This window comes from Trachypithecus francoisi, unplaced genomic scaffold (assembly GCF_009764315.1).
Source record: "Trachypithecus francoisi isolate TF-2019V2 unplaced genomic scaffold, Tfra_2.0 Contig01461, whole genome shotgun sequence".
NCBI lineage: Eukaryota > Metazoa > Chordata > Mammalia > Primates > Cercopithecidae > Trachypithecus > Trachypithecus francoisi.
The window spans coordinates 15,245,480-15,264,870 of record NW_022681433.1 but is presented as its reverse complement, the minus strand read 5'-3'; the positions used below and the strand labels follow the sequence as shown (position 1 = coordinate 15,264,870).

General features: G+C 45.6%; 1 protein-coding gene across 1 annotated transcript in view; it reads right to left on the bottom strand.

Moving 5' to 3' along the window:
• Nucleotides 1–19,391, bottom strand: part of FLT3 (fms related receptor tyrosine kinase 3) — a 107,176-nt gene that overhangs the window by 20,536 nt on the left and 67,249 nt on the right. Inside the window, exons 10-19 of the mRNA XM_033236495.1 lie at nt 14,920–15,023; nt 13,657–13,765; nt 12,890–13,068; nt 11,683–11,789; nt 11,464–11,596; nt 11,269–11,373; nt 5,971–6,081; nt 4,894–5,047; nt 2,728–2,810; nt 624–751 (exon numbers count right to left, since the gene is read on the bottom strand). Coding sequence (XP_033092386.1) covers nt 624–751; nt 2,728–2,810; nt 4,894–5,047; nt 5,971–6,081; nt 11,269–11,373; nt 11,464–11,596; nt 11,683–11,789; nt 12,890–13,068; nt 13,657–13,765; nt 14,920–15,023 — 1,213 coding nt within the window. The remainder of the gene's footprint in view (nt 1–623; nt 752–2,727; nt 2,811–4,893; nt 5,048–5,970; nt 6,082–11,268; nt 11,374–11,463; nt 11,597–11,682; nt 11,790–12,889; nt 13,069–13,656; nt 13,766–14,919; nt 15,024–19,391) is intronic.

The window sequence follows — 19,391 nt, the reverse complement described above, 5'->3', positions numbered from 1 at the left end:
AACAGTGGGCGGAAAGGCAGTTCAAAAAGAAAGTAAAATTGGAGTAGAGACCATGGTTCACGGCAGGCTCCAGGGCCTTACCAACACAGCCTGAATGGATCTGGGGTTAGCAACAGAGGAGGCAGTGAGCCTACAGAGCTGCTGCCAGCCCACAGCACGTGGGGTGCAAATCAGACAAAGACACGCAGGGTGGCTGGCTGGGTTTCAGCCTCCACTCACCCCCTGAGTGAACGCCCACATGCAGAGCGCAACCTGAACAGCCGTTCAGAAAGGGACTGACAATGTCATGCTTTGTTTTGAGGAAGGGTTTCTGAGGGCTTCCTATCTCGACCTTCAGTCCTGGAAGTTTCAGGGGACTCTGCGCAGGCTGGGAGGGCTGTGCTAGCCGTGACCTCACAGAGGATCCCAAGCCTTTATGCTACCACAATTAGCCAAGAGCCAAGGTAACATTCTAGATGTTACCTTCTAGAATGTTAGCCAAGGTAACATTCTAGATGTTACCAACATTCTAGATGGAGAAACGGTAGACTTTAAGGGATGCGAGTTAAAACAAACAAGAAAAATATATAAGCACATCTTTTTGAATTTTTTTTTGGTTTGTTTTTTCTTTAAAAGGAGCGTACCGACTTAAATTCCAGAAATTCCATTCCTTTGGCAACTTGATATGCAAAGCAAAGAAGATCTTCAAATGTAAGCACATTCAAGTCCTCCTCTTCTTCCAGCCTTTTTTGGTTTTCATATTCAATTTCATCTGTAAAATAGAGCCAGTCTTCACTTTTGCCAAAACCCTAAGAAGTTGCCTTATTAAATCTCTTTGGGGAGGTTATTCTAGCCAGAGTTAGGTGACGTGCTAAGACATACACATGAAGCTATGGCATTATCTTCCCAGCAGCATTAGAGCTGACCTGTTTATGCTGCTTACCAAGGGTCACTGGAAACTTGTTTTGGTTAGAGATAAACTTTGGAATTGTTTTGATGACCGATGACCTTCTGATTGATTAGTCAGGAGTTTTAGATCCTTCCCTTTTGTACTAGGTAGGGCTGTCACCGTGGGAAACGAATTAATATTAATTAAGCGTCGATTCCTTTGGCTTTTTTTTTTGAGACAAGTCTCACGGAGTGCCGTGGCACGATTTCGACTCGCTGTAACTGGATTCTCCTGCCTCAGCCTCCCGAGTAGCTGGGACTATAGGCTCGTGCTAATTTTTTGTATTTTTAGTACAAAAGGGTTTCACTGTGTTAGCCAGAATGGTCTTGATCTCCTGACCTTGTGATCTACCTGCCTTGGCCTCCCAAAGTGTTGGGATTACAGGCATGCGCCACCGCACCTGGCCCATCTATCCCATTTTATAAACTGTATTGTACATTTCATATTCTTCCATTTACTCTGTCCTTTTTTTTGTTTGTTTGTTTGAGACGGAGTCTCGCTCTGTCGCCCAGGCTGGAGTGCAGTGGCCGGATCTCAGCTCACTGTAAGCTCCGCCTCCCAGGTTTATGCCATTCTCCTGCCTCAGCCTCCTGAGTAGCTGAGACTACAGGCGCCCACCACCTCGCCCGGCTAGTTTTTTGTATTTATTTTAGTATAGACGGGGTTTCACCGTGTTAGCCGGGCTGGTCTCCATCTCCTGACCTCATGATCCGTCCGTCTCAGCCTCCCAAAGTGCTTGAGCCACCGCGCCCGGCCTTTTTTTTTTTTTTTTTTTTTTAAGTCAAAGTCTCGCTCTGTTGCCCACGCTAGAATACAGTGGTGCAATCTCGGCTCACTGCAACCTTCACCTCCTGGGTTCAGGCGATCCTCCTGCCTCAGCCTCCCAAGTAGCTGGGATTGCAGGCGTACACCACCATACCCAGCCAATTTTTGTATTTTTAGTAGAGACAGAGTTTTGCCATGTTGGCCAGGCTGGTCTTGAACTCCTGACCTCGGGTGACCTGCCTGGCTCGGCCTCCCAAAGTGCTAGGATTACAGGCATGAGCCACCCCGCCCAGCCCCTCATTTACTCCTTCTAACAGTCCTGTGAGGAAGGTAGTGTTAGGCCTGTTTTGTAAATAGGAAATTGTGATTCTGGTGGTTGCATAACTTGTCCAAAGTCATCCAGGCAGAAAGCGAAGTAAGCAGAAGTTAATCCAAATTCTATGTAACTGCGGAACTCATTATCTCTTCCACTTCTCAGGTAATAAGATGGCTCTAATCAGTATATGACTTTAAATGAATAATCTGACCAAATAAAATAGTCCTCAGTGTTTATTAGTTGAATGTTGACGTAAAATCTACATTATACAAACTGACTACTGTCTGACAATTAACAAATTTTTTTTTTTTTTTTTTTTTTGATACGGAGTCTCGTCCTGTCACCCAGGCTGGAGTGCAGTGGACGGATCTCAGCTCACTGCAAACTCCGCCTCCCGGGTTTACGCCATTCTCTTGCCTCAGCCTCCCAAGTAGCTGGGACTACAGGCGCCTGCCACCTCGCCCGGCTAGTTTTTTGTATTTTTTTAGTAGAGACGGGGTTTCACCGTGTTAGCCAGGATGGTCTCGATCTCCTGACCTCGTGATCCGCCCGTCTCGGCCTCCCAAAGTGCTGGGATTACAGGCTTGAGCCACTGCGCCCGGCCATTTAACAAATTTTAAAATGCTTTTGTGTTTACACACTTTTAAAAAAATAGCTAACATAAAACTTTGGCATTCATTTCCATTTTAAAGCGCTACTACTTAGAATAAAATATTACCTTCAGAGTGAAATGAATTCCCATGAAGCCCTGAGATCTGATCCGAGTCCGGGTGTATCTGAACGTCTCTTGAACCAGGCATGCTGTTAAAAAAATTTGTTTTTTCATTATTTATATTCTTCTTCTCAGTAGACATTTTATTTTAAAAATATAATTCATCAAATAAATGGATTCTAGTTATAAACTGACTTTTAAATTAAAAGCACACCATCCATTTGTCCATTTTTTGTGTACACTATCTGTGTAACTGGGCTTGCCAGTCTAAGATAAAAGTAATCCCTGTTTTCCCTATAGATTCTTACAGTTCAAAAACGACCTCACTCAATCCTTGCCACAACCTACAAGATGGGTGGCATTTTATAAAAGAGAAATTAGGCATGGGAGATAAATATGATTCGAGTGGAACCAGGACTCACATCGATCTCATTCTTTGGTTTCTGAACTCAGCCCACTTTCCCTCACATAATACAGATCTTCCCGAGAGTTCTGTAAGCGTTTCACCATCCTTCTTTTTTCCAGTTTGCCTTTGTAAAGCTCATTTCTTTTTACTATGAAATTAATAAATAGCAATAACATAAATCTCTTTTAAGGTATATAAAAGTTCTTCCCTGAGGAACTCTGTAGGAATTATAAATAGATCATGATTCAATGTATTCCAATAGATGAGTTTCACTCAATTGACAATTTACATATCTTTAGGAAATGGCTTCATGCTTTCAGACCACAAATATTCCAAAAGGAATAATTTCAGTGTATTTAATATTCCCATGAACAGAATGAATCAAAGAGGCTAAGTATTGACCAGTGGATGCTGGTCACACACATCTGACTCAGTAGGATAAGCCCCACTGTTCCAGAATGTGAGTGGCTTTACAGAGTTCTCATTTCTAGACAATGAGCTGAGAAGTGTAAAGGGGAGGACTGGTGTGACAAGCCTGCACGGGTTAAGGGCAGCTGCACATGAATGTGCATGGGAATCTCCGTGGAGCCTGGTGGCTTTAAGACACTGGGTCTCTGTGTCAGACCTTGAAGGCCAGAGGCCTGCACTAAAACTTACATTCTAAGAGAACAAAGGTGGGACTCTCAAATGTATCCCTAAAAAGCCCCTGGTAAAGAAAAAAGTCTCTGACAAAAAAATACCCTTCAGAATAAGGGAGAGCTTCCACACAGGTAGGGAAATAAGAATGCACCAAGGCTCGGCCAGGCACCGTGGCTCATGCCTGTAATTCCAGCACTTTGCGGGGCCTAGGTGGGCGGATCACCTTAGGTCAGGAGTTCGACACCAGCCTAACCAACATGGTGAAACCTTGTCTCCACTAAAAATACAAAATTAGTCAGGCATGGTGGTGCGTGCCTGTAATCTCAGCTACTTAGGAGGCTGAAGCAAGAGAATCACTTGAACCCGGGAGGCAGAGGTTGCAGTGAGCCTAGATCACACCATCGCACTCCAGCCTGGGCAACAGAGTGAAACTCTGTCTCAAAAAAAAAAAAAAAAAAAAAAGAACGCTCCAAGGCACAAAGCTATGATGCTCAAGTAATTAGCAAGAAAGTTCAAGGATGAGGAGGAGATCCCAGCAAACTCCTACAGCCCTCACTTACGCCCGCTAAAGCAATAAATCCCTGCAGGACCAAGCATCTCTCAGGGTCCCCACAGACACAGAGGATAAACATAGAGCAGAGACAGGGTTACTGCTACTTTACTGTATCCCCATCACGTGTCAATCAATCCATCCTAATATTTTAGAATCCAATTTGAGTTCAGCTTTCTTCTGCGCGGTAGTCCCAGGACCTGAGCTATTCTCTTTGAATATGTTAAGGACTTTGGAAAAAGTCTTCATTCTTTCTACCAATACCTGTGAGGCAACCAGGTGTCCTGAAAGACTGAATAATGCACCTTTCCCCAAACTAAATAGGCATCTAGGGTGTGATGCAGGCATGGGTGGAGAGAGGCTAGCTCAGCTATAGTACCTGTACTGAAGGAAAGGGACGGGGCTCATTGTTCCATGTCAACAGGGAAACTATAGCAAAGATTCAGGAAATCTCTAGGTTGCAGGACCCACAGACCACACGATGCCTTTAAAAACTGGTCAACGAAGTGTGTTTGAACAGCACACTTTGTCTACATTTTATGATGTGTAATTATGAAACCCTGACCCAGCCTCTTACCTGGAATTTGGATGTGATTGGAAAGTGGGGTAAAAACTGAAATTGTGTTCCTTGAAAATCTCTGTCCAAGTCCTGTGAAATTTTTCTCTTTTACTTCTTAGATAGTTGAGAAGATCACCATAGCAACAATATTCAAAAATCAAGTAAATTGGTCCTGAAATAGTTACAGTTTCAATGATAGGCATACACAAAGCAAACTGTTATTTCAGAAGTCTATGTAACAGACAACATACTCTTAAGAGGGCTCAGTTCTCTACTGACTTGGGGACAGTACAACTTTTTCTGAGCCTATCTCATCTTATACTTTAAATTCAGTTTCAGCTTTTGCTCAAATTCCTTTGGAAAGCATCATCGTCTTGACTTTCTCTGTAGCCCTTGTTTGTACATGTGGCCTCACCAATACCACTGGCCTCCTGGATTCTCCAGTTTGCAACTGAAAGTAATGTTCTAGCTGTGTATTATAGGTGAACACTTGGTAACTATATGCTAATTTGCCGTTTGCTTGAGAAGGGAGAAATATATTCCCAGTCTTCTCTCAGATTCACTTTCTTCTTTTTCCTTTCCTTCAGTACCAGCCCCAGGCCTGCTGCTGCAGAAAGAATGAACCTTGGGCACATCATTTGGGCATTTCTAGGCAGAAGAGAGAGGATCAGAGGGCATGCCCCCAGAGAATTCTGGGAAAGTAAAGTCTGATATCCTAGCTGGGCTGTGCCGTATTTGACGGCAGCCCAACTGGGGGAGTGGCCAGGCTCTGTAACCACTCTCACCACGCCTGTGCACCAGCTTCCAAGCTGGGGGAGAAGCACAGACACCACCAAATGTATTTGCAAGGTTGCTGTTTTTGTTTTAAGCAGGTGAGAATTATGCAATATATCCCGACAAAGCAGGTGAATGAGGCATTCTTTATTTTGACCTCTCTGATTTACAGAGTGCTCAGTGTCTAATTTCACTTGGGTTTGAGAGTTCACATTGTGACTGAGAAAAGGCAAAGAATTAAAAAGAGAGAGAGAACAAACATCCTCTTTGTCATCAGGCTACAGTCTTTTTGATGAGCTGATTTTCGTGGAAGTGGGTTACCTGACAGCGTGCACGCCCCCAGCAGGTTCACAATATTCTCATGGCTTCCCAGCTGGGTCATCATCTTGAGTTCTGACATGAGTGCCTCTCTTTCAGAGCTGTCTGCTTTTTCTGTCAAAGAAAGGAGCATTAAAAACATAAAACTCAAGTAAAATACAAATTTTATGTCATTAAATAAATTAAAAATTTTCTCAGCTTAGAGTCAATCTGCATTATTTACTTAAATTCAAAATTATGAGAGAAGCCAGGCATGGTGGCTCATGCCTGTAATCCCAGCACTTTGGGAGGCCAAGGTGGGTAGATCACTTGAGGTCAGGAGTTTGAGACTGGCCTGGCCAATATGGTGAAACCTCGTCTCTACTAAAAATACAAAAATTAGCCGGGTGTGGTGGCAGGCACCTGTAATCCCAGCTACTTGGGAGACTGAGGCAGGAGAATTGCTTGAACGTGGGAGGCAGAGGTTGCAGCTAGCTGAGATCACACCATTGCAGTTCAGCCTGGGCAACAACAGTGAAACTCCATCTCAAAATAAATAAATAAATAAATAAATAAACAAACAATATCCTGTGCTTTAAGACAGAATTTCTCCTTTTCGTTTTCTTTCTTTCTTTTTTTTTTTTTTTTTTGACACAGGGTCTCACTCTATCACCCAGGCTGGAGTGCAGTGGCGCAATCTCAGCTCACTGTAGCCTCTGCCTCCTGGGCCCAAGGGATCCTCCTATCTCAGTCCTCCAAGTAACTGGTACTATAAGCGCAGACCATCATGCCCTGCTAATTTTTTTTATTTCTTGTAGAGATGGGGTCTCACCATGTTGCCCAGGCTGGTCTCGAACTCCTAGACTCAAGCACTCCTCCCAACTCCGCCTCCCAAAGTGCTAGGAATACAGGTATGAGCCACCATGCTCAGCCTAAGGCAGAATTCAGAGTGTAGTATAGGGTTGGGTGCAGTGGCTCACACCTGTAATCCCAACACTTTGGGAGGCCAAGGCAGGTGGATCACTTGAGGTCAGGAGTTGAAGACTAACCTGGCCAACATGGTGGCCAACATGGTGTCTCTACTAAAAATACAAAAAATTAGCTGGGCATGCTGGCGCGCACCTGTAATTCCAGCTACTCAGGAGGCTGAGGCAAGAGAATCCCTTGAACTGGGGAGGCGGAGTTGCAGTGAGCCGAGATCGAGTCCCTGCACCACTCCAGCCTGGGTGACAGGTGAGACTCTGTCTCAAACAAAACAAAAAAAAACAAAACAAAGGCTACAGTATAAATGTTGAATCTGGTGACACACCTTTCAACAGGACTTTCCTCTACCTACCAAAATAAAAATCCTTACAGTTGGCCCTCAAAACTAGCAAACAAAATAATAACACATGCTTTTCTTCCTCAGTACAAGTTAACAGAAGGGAGAAATCCGCTTTTTGTTTGTTTGAACTCTTGGATTTGTCGTAGTCAGAGAGAGATAAGATAGCAGTGTCATGAGCGTGGTTGACTCTAACCCGTGGCCCTCAGGTCTAGAACATTAGATTTGCCAGCAAGCCCAATGGGAGGAGGTCAAAGAGAACTAATTCGCACTACCAAGTGCTCAAGAGACCCATTAATTGACATTGAGAAATAAAACTGCCAAGCAGGCTGGAACATATTGGTTGGCCAATGCATTCTCTCTCTAGGGAGAATTCTAGAGAGCTCAGCAAACTGTACTCATAACCTGGCTTAGAAGCACAGTGCGAGGAAAGTCACCGTGGAATCCAGGGGTCCTGTCATTGTGGCTGATGTGCAGTTGGTCAGGGGAGCCCAGGCAGCCACAGGGGCAAGGGCAGGGTCTCTGGACTTCCCTGTCCAGGCTCCAGGCACCACCCCTCTGTGAACGGATTTTTTCTTCCAGATATACTAACTCTTCTTTACATTCAATGAAGATTTGGTTCGATTTCCAGATTCCATTATTTTGTGCAGGAGGGCATCCTAACCTTTATAGCAGCTTCTCCAGTGCAGACATCCTCTATTTTGGCTTGGGCAAGCTCTCGGGGTATCCTTGTTTCCAAGATTTTGGCTTGGGGGTGGGATTTCCTGTGGGCACTGGGACCCCGGAATACGTCATGTCTTCAGCTTCACGCTGGACAGGGATCCGGGGCTTTCACTTGTTCATGTCCTATTCCTCATGACTAAAATAATATCTTATATTTTTCAGCATGCTTTGCTTCTTCTAAGTACTTTCATATACCATTACCTCTTTCATTCAGTCATTCAATAAGTATTTATTGAGTGCCTACTGTGTAAGAGCCAATATCCTAGACACTGGGGAATGAAGGATAAACAAGACACAACTCTTGTCTTCCTGGAGTTTACAGTCTCCTGGAGAAGGCAGAGAAGTAAATAAGCCATTACAATACAGTGCCATAAATGCAATATGGCAGGCAAGGTGTGGGCCTGTAATCCCAACATCTTGGGAGGCTGAGGCAAGCGGGAGAATTGCTGGTACCCAGGAGTTCGAGACCAGCCTGGGCAAAATAGCGAGAGCTCATCTCTACTTAAAAATAAAATAAAATAAAAATTAGCTGGGCGTGGTGGTGCATGCGTGTAGTTCCAGCTACTGCAAAGGCTGTGGACAGACCATCACTTCAACCCAGGACTTCAAACTTGCATTGAGCTATGATCACTCCACTGCACTCCAGCCTGGGTGACAGACTGAGACCCTATCTCAAAAAAAAAAAAGAAAAGAAAAAGAAAAAATGCAAACTGGCAAAGGAATGTAGGGGTTATGTAGGGTCAAAAGGGACAGCTACCTTAGCCTTGGAGGGGTGGAGAAAGGAGCATTCAATGTCTAAACTGAGTCCTGAAGAAAAACTGGAGCTGGCCATGGTGGAGCGGGAGGAGAACGGTGCCGAGGGTTGTGAAAGAGTGCACAGAGGTCGAAAAAGGAGAGAGCACAGCACCACAGACACAGACCCTGCCCTCATGAGGTACAGGGGCTACTGGACCCATGGGACAGCAACTGGATATTAAACACATGTCGTGACAAAGGTGACGGATTCTGTGGGGGAAAGTCTGCAGAGAGTTAACGTCGCACATTGCAAGGGCTTCAATATTGTCTGTGGTGTGAGACAGAGGAAGTGGTGTTTAAGCTGAGATCTGAGGTTGCAGTGGGAGATACCTACATGAAAGGGGAAGGGGAAGCAGAAGGATCCACTTGTGCAAAGGCCCCACAGTGGGCGGGAGGACAGTGCTGGGGGAACTGAAAGAAGGCCAGTGCTGTGGGTGCTGAGAGCAAGAGGTGGGGAGGTGGCGGTGGCCTAGCCATGCAGGTGGTGGAGGAAATGCGAAGTAGGAAAGCCATTTGATCTGCTTAGCCTTTCATCACTGTCACTTGGACCTCAGCATGGAGAAACCAAAGGGAGGCAAGAGTGGATACAGGAACTTGCTTTGGAAGCTTTCGTCCAGGAGACAGCCTTGAACTAGGGTGGTGGTAATAGAGACGGAGGGACGAGGATGGAATCAAGAGACACTAAGCGGAAACCTCATAGGATTGGCTCACATGGTGTTAGAAAGAGGAAGGTGTCAAGGAAAAGTCACGAGTTTCTAGTGTGCCCAACTATATAGAATGTGGTTATTTATTCACTGGCATTCATTACCAGTCACAGAGAGGACTGCTAGTGCAGGGCCAGGGTTAAGGGAATTCACCTTGGATACACTGTGTTAAAGGGAACTTTGAGACATCCAAACATTTAATATATGAACCTGAAGCTCCGAAGTGAGATGCAAGCATGAGGGCCATTGGTGTATGGGAGGACATCATGGGCATAGTGGGGATGGACTGTGTTGAGTGTGTGGAGCAGAAATGCAAGGCGGTCCAGGAGCAAGCCTACAGGGATGCCCCCTAAAAAGCTGGATGGAGCTTAGGCAACATGGCAAAGCCCCGTCTCTACCAAAAATACAATAATTAGCCAGGCATGGTGGCATAAGCCTGTAGTTCCCCCTACTCAGGAGCCTGAGGTGGGAGGATGGCTTGAGCCTGGGAAGTGGAGGTTGCAGTGAGCTGAGATCACATCACTGAACTCCAGCCTGGGTGACAGAGCAAGGCTGTGTTTCAAAAATAGCCACAAAAACAAAAGCTGGATGGAAGAAGATGAGCTCACAAAGGACTGAGAAGGGCAGAAGGGTGGGAGGAAAACCAGAATACGGCGACACAAAACCCAAAGAAAGAAAGTTTCTAGATGGAGAGAAGAGTCAACAGCATCAATTCATGCTGAACAATCAAGTAATGAGGACTGACAAATATCTAGCAGGCTTGGTTTGAGGTCACTGTTGACCTTAGCAAGAGAGCCAGCTGGAGGTGCTTTTGCTGAGTCAGCAGTGGTAATGGGGAGGCCAACAATGGGACTGGACGCCAGATCGGAATGGATGGAGCAATGAAGTTAGGATACGAAGGGCCCCAATTTACTATCCTACCCAGAGTCTGTTTCAACCCACACCTGTAATTCCAGCACTTTAGGAGGCCAAGGCAGCCTCACTTGAGCCAGGAGTTTGCAACCAGCCTGGGCAATATGGTGAGACACCATCTCTACAAAAAAAAAAAAAAAAAATGAGCCAATTGTATTGGCACACTCCCATAAGGCTGAGGTGAGAGGATCGCTTGAGCCAAGGAGGTCGAAGTTGCAGTGAGTTATGATCACAGCACTCTAGCCTGGGCAAAAGAGCAAGATCCTGTCTCTAAAAATAAAACAAAACAACAACAACACAGACGTAAGAAAGAACTTCTGCCTGTGGCAACTGTATCCCCAAATATCAAAGCCTATAAAAGCTAAATAGGCCTGGCATAGTGGCTCACACCTATAATCCCAGCACTTTGGGAGGCCGAGGCGGGCAGATAGCTTGAGCTCAGATCAGCCTAGGCAACATGGTGAAACCCCGTTTCACCAAAAATACAAAAATCAGCTGAGCGTGGTGGTGCGCGCCTGTATCCCCAGCTGCTGAGGAGCCTGAGCCCAGGGGGTGGAGGCTGCAGTGAGCCATGATCACACTGCTGTACTCCAGCCTAGGTGACAGAGTGAGACCCTATCTCAATAAAATAAAATAAAATAAAAATAAACAAAGAGAGAAGTGGAAGAAGAGGTGGAGTTTTGTACTTATGACTTGAATTTTGTATTCATGACTGGGTTGACACTCATCCCAATCCACTCCATTTTTAGCCTCGAAACAGGACAAACAGTAACCATTGAAAGGATGGAAAAGAGAAGAAGGCATGGGTGGGAAACCGTGCCTCCTATTTTTGTGCATCTTTGTTGCTGTTCTTCCACTATACTGTACCTTTCAGCATTTTGACCGCAACCTGGATTGAGACTCCTGTTTTGCTAATTCCATAAGCTGTTGCGTTCATCACTTTTCCAAAAGCACCTGATCCCAGCACCTTCCCTGCAAAGACAAATGGTGAGTACGTGCATTGTAAAGATTTCCCAATGGAAACGAAATGCTGCAGAAACATTTGGCACATTCCACTCTTACCAAACTCTAAATTTTCTCTTGGAAACTCCCATTTGAGATCATAGTCATATTCTCTGAAATCAACGTAGAAGTACTCATTATCTGAGGAGCCGGTCACCTGTACCATCTGTAGCTGGCTTTCATACCTAAATTGCTTCAGAGATGAAATGATGAGTCAGTTAGGAAGAGGCCGTTCTGCAGATGGAGGAAAGAACACTGAATTTTTACCTTTGCTTTTACCTTTTTGTACTTGTGACAAATCAGCATGCTTAAAACGACAATGAAGAGGAGACAAACACCAATTGTTGCATAGAATGAGATGCTGTCTTGGATGAAAGGGAAGGGGCCTGCAACAAAAGAGTGTCACTCAGCGATGATGAAACAGAATTCCTGTGTGACTTTATAAATAGTGGACAACTCATTATAATCTCTCCCATCCTGTTTCAGTAATAATCATTGTCAGTCCTCACAACCATTCTGCATATACTCTACTCCCCACAGACAATCAGGCAATGTCTCTGTAAAGGACACGTTTCCTCCCTAGAAATTGCAGATTATTCTGAATCCATTCTTTAAAACCATTTACTAGGGTTACAAGAATTACATCTGGGCCAGGCATGATGGCTCACGCCTGCAGTCCCAGCACTTTGGGAGGCCAATGTGGGAGGATCACTTGAATCCAAGAATTAAAGACCAGCCCAGGCAACATGGTGAAACCCCATCTCTACAAAAGAATACAAAAATTAGCTGGGCGTGGAGGCAGGTGCCTGTAATCCCAGCTACTTGGGAGGCTGAGGCAGGAGAATCGCTTGAACCCTGGAGGCAGAGGTTACAGTGAGCCAAGATCACGCCATTGCACTCCAGCCTGGGCGACAGAGCGAGACTCCATCTCAAAAACAACAACAAAAACCATGGATTTAAACCTACAGGATGTACAAATCAGAGAAAAAAGAAGTTCATATCCCTTTTCTGAAGGTCTCACATAAAAGTGGAGAAGTCAGTTTTGTGAGGTTGGTGATCCTAATTATTAGGGTGGGCAGCCAGGTTTCAGAATTGTTTAACTTAGGAGGGCTCTAAAAAGCAAACCAAAAATTATAAAACAGCAGGATAAGGACAAATAAGGAAGCTAATCAAAAGGGAAAATGACAGAGACTCCAAGTGACAAAATCTGTCTCTCTAAAGTTAGATCTTTGCATGGAGATTCGCCACACCAGGAGTTTCTGCTTCTCCCCATCACTGTGACAGGTAAGTCACGAGGGCACAGGCAGGACTCCGCCCCAACCTGCAAAACAGTCTGTCTGGGGATTCTTGCCTGACTCAAGAAACCTTTTCTCACACACTGACCCTATACTCTCCTGTAAAATTCCCCAAGTAAAAGTCAGCGATGGGGACTAACTTCTAGTGGGGAATTCCTGATGGTGGAGTATTACAATAGCAACTATTGTACCTGGAGAGTTTAAAAGGATCGTCTCACAAGATGTGCCAAGGGAATTGTATGCACAGCACTTGACCAGGAACCCTTTTATGGCCTCACTCATGTTTAGAGTGCTGCTCGACACCCACTGTCCAAACACTTTTCTGTTAGCCTTTCTATTCCAGACTCCTTCTGGGATCTCTTCTGTGCAGCTGGAAAAAAAAATGACAAAGACTTTAGACAGGTGAGCTGTCATCAGATGGGAAGTCGGAGTTTCTGCAGCGAGTTCTAAAAGAGATTCATCCAGTATAAGCTATCAGAAACAATCTATGACCATTGAGAATTATGGTTGATTGAGAACATTAGCATTTTTTTTTTTTTTTTTTTTTTTTTTTTTTTTTTGAGACAGAGTCTCACTCTGTCGCCTGGGCTGGAGTGCAGTGGCCGGATCTCAGCTCACTGCAAGCTCCGCCTCCCGGGTTCACGCCTTTCTCCTGCCTCAGCCTCCCAAGTAGCTGGGATTACAAGTCCCCGCCACCTCGCCCGGCTAGTTTTTTGTGTCTTTTTTTAGTAGAGACGGGGTTTCACCGTGTTAGCCTGGATGGTCTCGATCTCCTGACCTTGTGATCCGCCCGTCTCGGCCTCCCAAAGTGCTGGGATTACAGGCTTGAGCCACCGTGCCCGGCCTACATTAGCATTTTAAATATTTCATCATTTCTTCTTAAACTGTGTTCATGAAAGAGTCAATATGTCAGAGTTTTATGTTCTTCCATTATAAGAGACATCAATGTCCTTATTACTTGGGAGACTTGTCTGAACACTTCTTCCAGGTCCAAGATGGTAATGGATATCCATCCGAGGAACAGGACGCCTGACTCGCTGATGCTTCCGCAAGCACTTGAGGTTTCCCTACAGAAAAGAAAACGTGTGAAATAAGCTCACTGGCTGGGCAGAGTGGTTCGCTCCTATAATACCAACACTTTGTGAAGCCAAGGTGGGAGGATCACTTGGGCCGAGGAGTTCAAGACCAGCCTGGGCAACATAGCAAGACCTTGTCTCTGAAAATAATAAAATAAAATAAGCTCATGGAGCATGGCACTTTCTGGAAATAGTTTCAAAGTTGCCTACGGTACAGGCTACCCATTTACTCCAGGGCAGTTTGTGCTTCTGGGAGGATGTCTCATTCAGAATGACTCCAGACCTCCGGTAATTTCTTCTTTCCTCCTTGCCATGCAACCTTCCGGTTGGGCAGCCTTGACACCTCTCTGCTACACACCGTTTTTCCATTGCCAGCCTCCCCCTGGAGAGAGCTGAGGTACAGACCTCCACCTGCTTGCATGTCTTAAAATGATTCTTAGCTTCAGGAGAAGTTGGACTTCTCATTGTTTTGTAAGCCAAAGAAATGAAAATTATTAAAAACAAATAAATGAGAGATGAAATGACTTTCAGCCTTTCCTTAACATGCCCTTTCAAAATACTAAAATCAATAAAGTCACAACACTAATTCATATTCAGAGACAATGTGAAATAAGTCTTTCAGCCTCTGAGGATACACACAGAAAGAGATATATGGCCAGGTGCAGTGGCTCTCGCCTGTAATCCTAGCACTTTGGGAGGCCAAGGTATGAGGATCCCTTGAGGCCAGGAGTTTGAGATCAACCTGGGCAACAAAGGGAGGCCCCCTCTCTACAAAAATGGTTTTAAAATTAGCTAAGCATGGGGGACCGTGCCTTAGTCCCAGCTACTCGGGTGGCTTAGTTAGGAGGATGACTTGAGCCCAGGAATTTGAAGCTATGGGGATCTATGATTGTGCCATGGCACCCCAGACTACATGACAGAGTGAGACCTGGTGTTAAAAATGAAACAAAACAAAATAACATAAAAAATAAAGAGATATATGACCAATGGCAGTAGATATGAGAGTAAAATTTCAAAACACTTCAGCATACAAAAACAGTTTTGTAATACCCCTTCTAAGCCATTACTTAGCTCTTCCTAGTTAAGACTAATAAAAAATTAAGGAATTAAAAAATAAAAATTAAATTCTTGGCAATTTAACTTACTTCTTATATTCAGCGTGAACATTTTGGTAAATTGGGCATCACCATTTTCTGCATGGAATATATATTCTCCTGGCTGGTGCTTATGATTGCAAAACTTGGATATGCTGTTTGAAAAAGAATTAAAGACAGATTTAGCCTGATTGCCACAAGAGATGCTGCAACTAATGACAGTGTGCATGGGAGGAGTCTTCCTTGAAATGCTCCTTACTTGCTAAAGTTCACTGGAAAAGGAGATGTCCATATTCTAGACCCTTGCTACTCAAAGTGTGGTCCACAGACAGGCAGCATCAACATCGCCATTGGTATCATCTGGGAGCTTGTTACAATTGCAAGATTTCAGGTCCCATCTCAAATCACTGACTCAGAATCTGCATTTTAAGATGATCACCATGTGAGTCAAATGCCCACTGAGAGTTGGGAGTGACCGAAGATCCTCAGTGAGACAAGGAAGTTCCTGCCCCTCTTGTTCTGGATAGTCTGACTTCTCAGATCTTGTGCAGGTGGAGGAGACTGTAGTCCAGAGGTCCCCAACCCCCTGGCCGCAGACCGGTACCTGTCCATGGCCCGTTAGGAACGGGGCCACACAGCAGGAAGTGAGCAGCAGGCAAGCCAGCTTTACCGCCTCCTGTCAGAGCAGCAGGGGAATTAAAGTCTCACAGGAGCACAAACCCTACTGTGAATTGCACATACCAGGGATCTAGGTTGTGTGTTCCTTATGAGACTCTAATCCCTGACGATCTGAGGTGGAACAGTTTCATCCCAAAACCAACCCCTACCCCCATTCTATGGAAAAACTGTCTTCCACAAAATGGATCCCTGGTGCTAAAAACGTTGAGGACTGCTGCTGTAGCTGCCCTGCTTCCTGAAATGATGGTCCAAGGCAGGACCTATGACCAACCCTTGACTCACATAGCAATGAACCATGATGAGGGCTCAAATCCACTGAGCTTGTGCAGAAACTTCTGAGTGCTCTCACGGGCTCTAGTGCCTACTTGGAGCACTCATCAACCACTCGATATTTTGACATGGATAACCTGATCTTGGGGACTGTCCACCATGCCCAGCAGGCCTGTGGGTTGCTGGATACTGCAGTGAGATGTTGGATGGTGCAGGAGAGGCAGGGGAGCAAGGAGCTGTTGAATATGCCTTCATGGCCGGGCGCGGTGGCTCAAGCCTGTAATCCCAGCACTTTGGGAGGCCGAGACGGGCGGATCACGAGGTCAGGAGATCGAGACCATCCTGGCTAACACGGTGAAACCCCGTCTCTACTAAAAATACAAAAACTAGCCAGGCGAGGTGGCGGGCGCCTGTAGTCCCAGCTACTCGGGAGGCTGAGGCAGGAGAATGGCGTAAACCCGGGAGGCAGAGCTTGCAGTGAGCTGAGATCTGGCCACTGCACTCCAGTCCGGGCGACAGAGCGAGACTCCGCCTCAAAAAAAAAAAAAAAAAGAATATGCCTTCATGCACTCACAATAACAAAATTGGAGAAAAAGAAAAAAAATTCCCTTCAAACGGAAAAAGATATCTAAGGCTTGTTCCGAAGATATCTAACTCGACCTCCACATAGCCTACTTAAAGTTTTTTGTTTTGTTTGTTTGTTTGTTTGTTTTCTTGAGACGGAGTCTTGCTCTATCGCCCAGGCTGGAGTGCAGTGGCGCGATCTCGGCTCACTGCAAGCTCTGCCTCCCGGGTTCATGCCATTCTCCTGCCTCAGCCTCCCGAGTAGCTGGGACTACAGGCGCCCGCCACCGCGCCCGGCTAGTTTTTTGTGTCTTTTTTTAGTAGAGACGGGGTTTCACCGTGTTAGCCAGGATGGTCTCGATCTCCTGATCTTGTGATCCATCTGCCTCAGCCTCCCAAAGTGCTGGGATTACAGGCATGAGCCACCATGTCCAACCTAGCCTACTTAAAGTTTAAAAAACAAAAAGACCCTGCCTGGCAGGTTAGGAAGACGAGTCAGAGTGGACGCAGCTTTAGACGAGAAGTGTGGAGGATGCAAAAGACCTAAAAAGTATAGCTATCTTCAAAGATACTTAAACTGGGTGGGTAGACAGGATCCATACAAGTGGAATCGTTAAAGCATTAAATTGAAGACCAGCAGATGATCAAAGAAGGCAGAGGTCTGTGTTGGTGGGAAAGGTTCAGGGGCTTCACAGAGGAGGTAGAGCTTGAGCTGGATCCTCACGAATGAGTTGGTTTTGGTAAGAAGGCAAAAGAGAAGGCATCCAAGGAGGAGACAAAGGAGCAACTGAAGGTGCCAGACAGGAAGCCATAGGGCCGCAGTGAGGAGGAGCAGCGAGCCTCTCACAGGAGCAGAATATCATGAACAGTATTTTATTTACTTATTTTATTTATGTATTTATTGATTGATTGATACAGAGTCTCACCCTGTCACCCAGGCTGCAGTGCAGTGGCACAATCTCGGTTTACTGCAACCTCCGCCTCCCGGGTTCAAGCAATTCTCCTGCCTCGGCCTCCTGAATAGCTGGAATTACAGGTGCCCGCCACCACACCTGGCTAATTTTTTGTAGTTTTAGAAGAGACGGGCTTTCACCATATTGGCCAGGGTGATCTCGGTCTCTTGACCTCGTGATCCGCCTGCCTCAGTCTCCCAAAGTGGTGGGATGAATTATACGTTTTAAAAACACAAATTACTTATTTTCTATAACAATGCATACTGCCCTGAGCATTGCAATAAAACTTTTTTTTTTTTTTTGAGATGGAGTCTCGCTCTGTCACCCAGGCTGGAGTTCAGTGGCACGATCTTGGCTCACTGCAACTTCTGCCTCCTGGGTTCAAGTGATTCTCCTGCCTCAGCCTCCCAAGTAGGTGGGATTACAGGTGCACACCACCACACCTGCTAATTTTTGTATTTTTCGTAGAGATGGGGTTCACCATGTTGGCCAGGCTCGTCTTGAATTCCTGACCTCGTGTGATCCACTCTCCTTGGCCTCCAAAAGTGCTGGGATTACAGGCATGAGCCACTGCACCTAGCCTTAATTTTATTTTATTTTATTTTATGTAATTTTTCTGTGGAGATGGGGTCTCACTATGTTGCCCAGGCTGGTCTCAAACTCCTGGCCTCAAGCCATCCTCCCACCTCGGCCTCCCAAAGTGCTGGGATAACAGGTATGAGTCATGGTGCCTTGGCCTGTGAGCAGTGTTTTATATTCACCTGCTGATGGCAGCAAAAGTTTACTGGAATTTTAAAGGCAGTCGTAGCAATTCAAGAACTCATTCATTCATTCATTCATTCATTCAACTGTCAATGTTAGAACGTGTTTGTGATGGAAATTGAGGACACAACAGCAAATTCAAAAAACTGGGTTTCTGTTCTCACAGAATTTACAATTTGGTGGTGAAGGTAGAGGGGTAATAAGCAGAGTGTGGGAAGTTTCTGCGATAGGAGAAGTAAAAGTTCAGATTTGAGGTTTTGGAGCATGACAAGAGGAGTGTTGTTTAATGTAAGAGAATGGGAAAGGAGAGAAAAGAGCAAACCCAAGAGGCACCAGAAAAAAAGAAATGGCAGGGTCTGGATTGGATACAGAAGATAAAGAGGAGAAGAGAATCTCAGTTGGTCCCCAAGACTCAAAACACGCCTGTGATCCCAACACTTTGGGAGGCTGAGGTGGGTGGACTGCTTGAGGCCAGAAGTTTGAGACCAGCATGGGCAACCTAGTAAGATCCCATCTCTACAAAAAAAATCCACAAAATGCCACTGCGTAATTGCAGCTTTTGAGCCCATGTTTGTGTGACACCAATGTTCTGTGCCCTGAACTCCTAAGCCAAGGTAATTCTGACTGTGTGTTGTGAACGAGAGAATTCATCTCTCTGACCTATCAGAATTTCAGGCAGTTAAAAGTTGACCTTTGGGTGGGTGCAGGGGCTCGCATCTGTAATCCCAGCACTCTGAGAGGCCGAGGAGGATGCATTACTTGAGCCCAGGAGTTCGAGATCAGCCTGGACAACATGGCGAGACCTTGTCTCTACAGATTTTTATTTTTTTAATTAGCTGGGTGCGATGGCACACACCTGTGGTCCCAGCTACTCGGGAGGCTGAGGTAGGGGAATCGCTGGAGCCACTGTACTCCAGCCTGGGCAACAGAGCAAGACCCAGACTCAAAACAAAGGCTGAGCATTGAATAAGGTGTTTAACCTTGTTTTACTTTGTTAACAAGAAGCCTAAAGAAGTAAAAAGAGGAATTTCTTATCCTGACCTATTTCTGGACAAAAAGGAGGAAATCACTGGTGAAGTGGAGACAATAGAAAGATCAGGGGAAAGCCAGATTACAACCTTAGGGAGGAGAAGAGGAAACAGAGCTCCATGCCGGTGCCCGACCTCAGGAAGGCAGTGTGGAAGAGGCTGGCATGACCTCAGGAAGGCAGTGTGGAAGAGGCTGGCACGGCCTCAGGAAGGCAGTGTGGAAGAGGCTGGCACGACCTCAGGAAGGCAGTGTGGAAGAGGCTGGCAT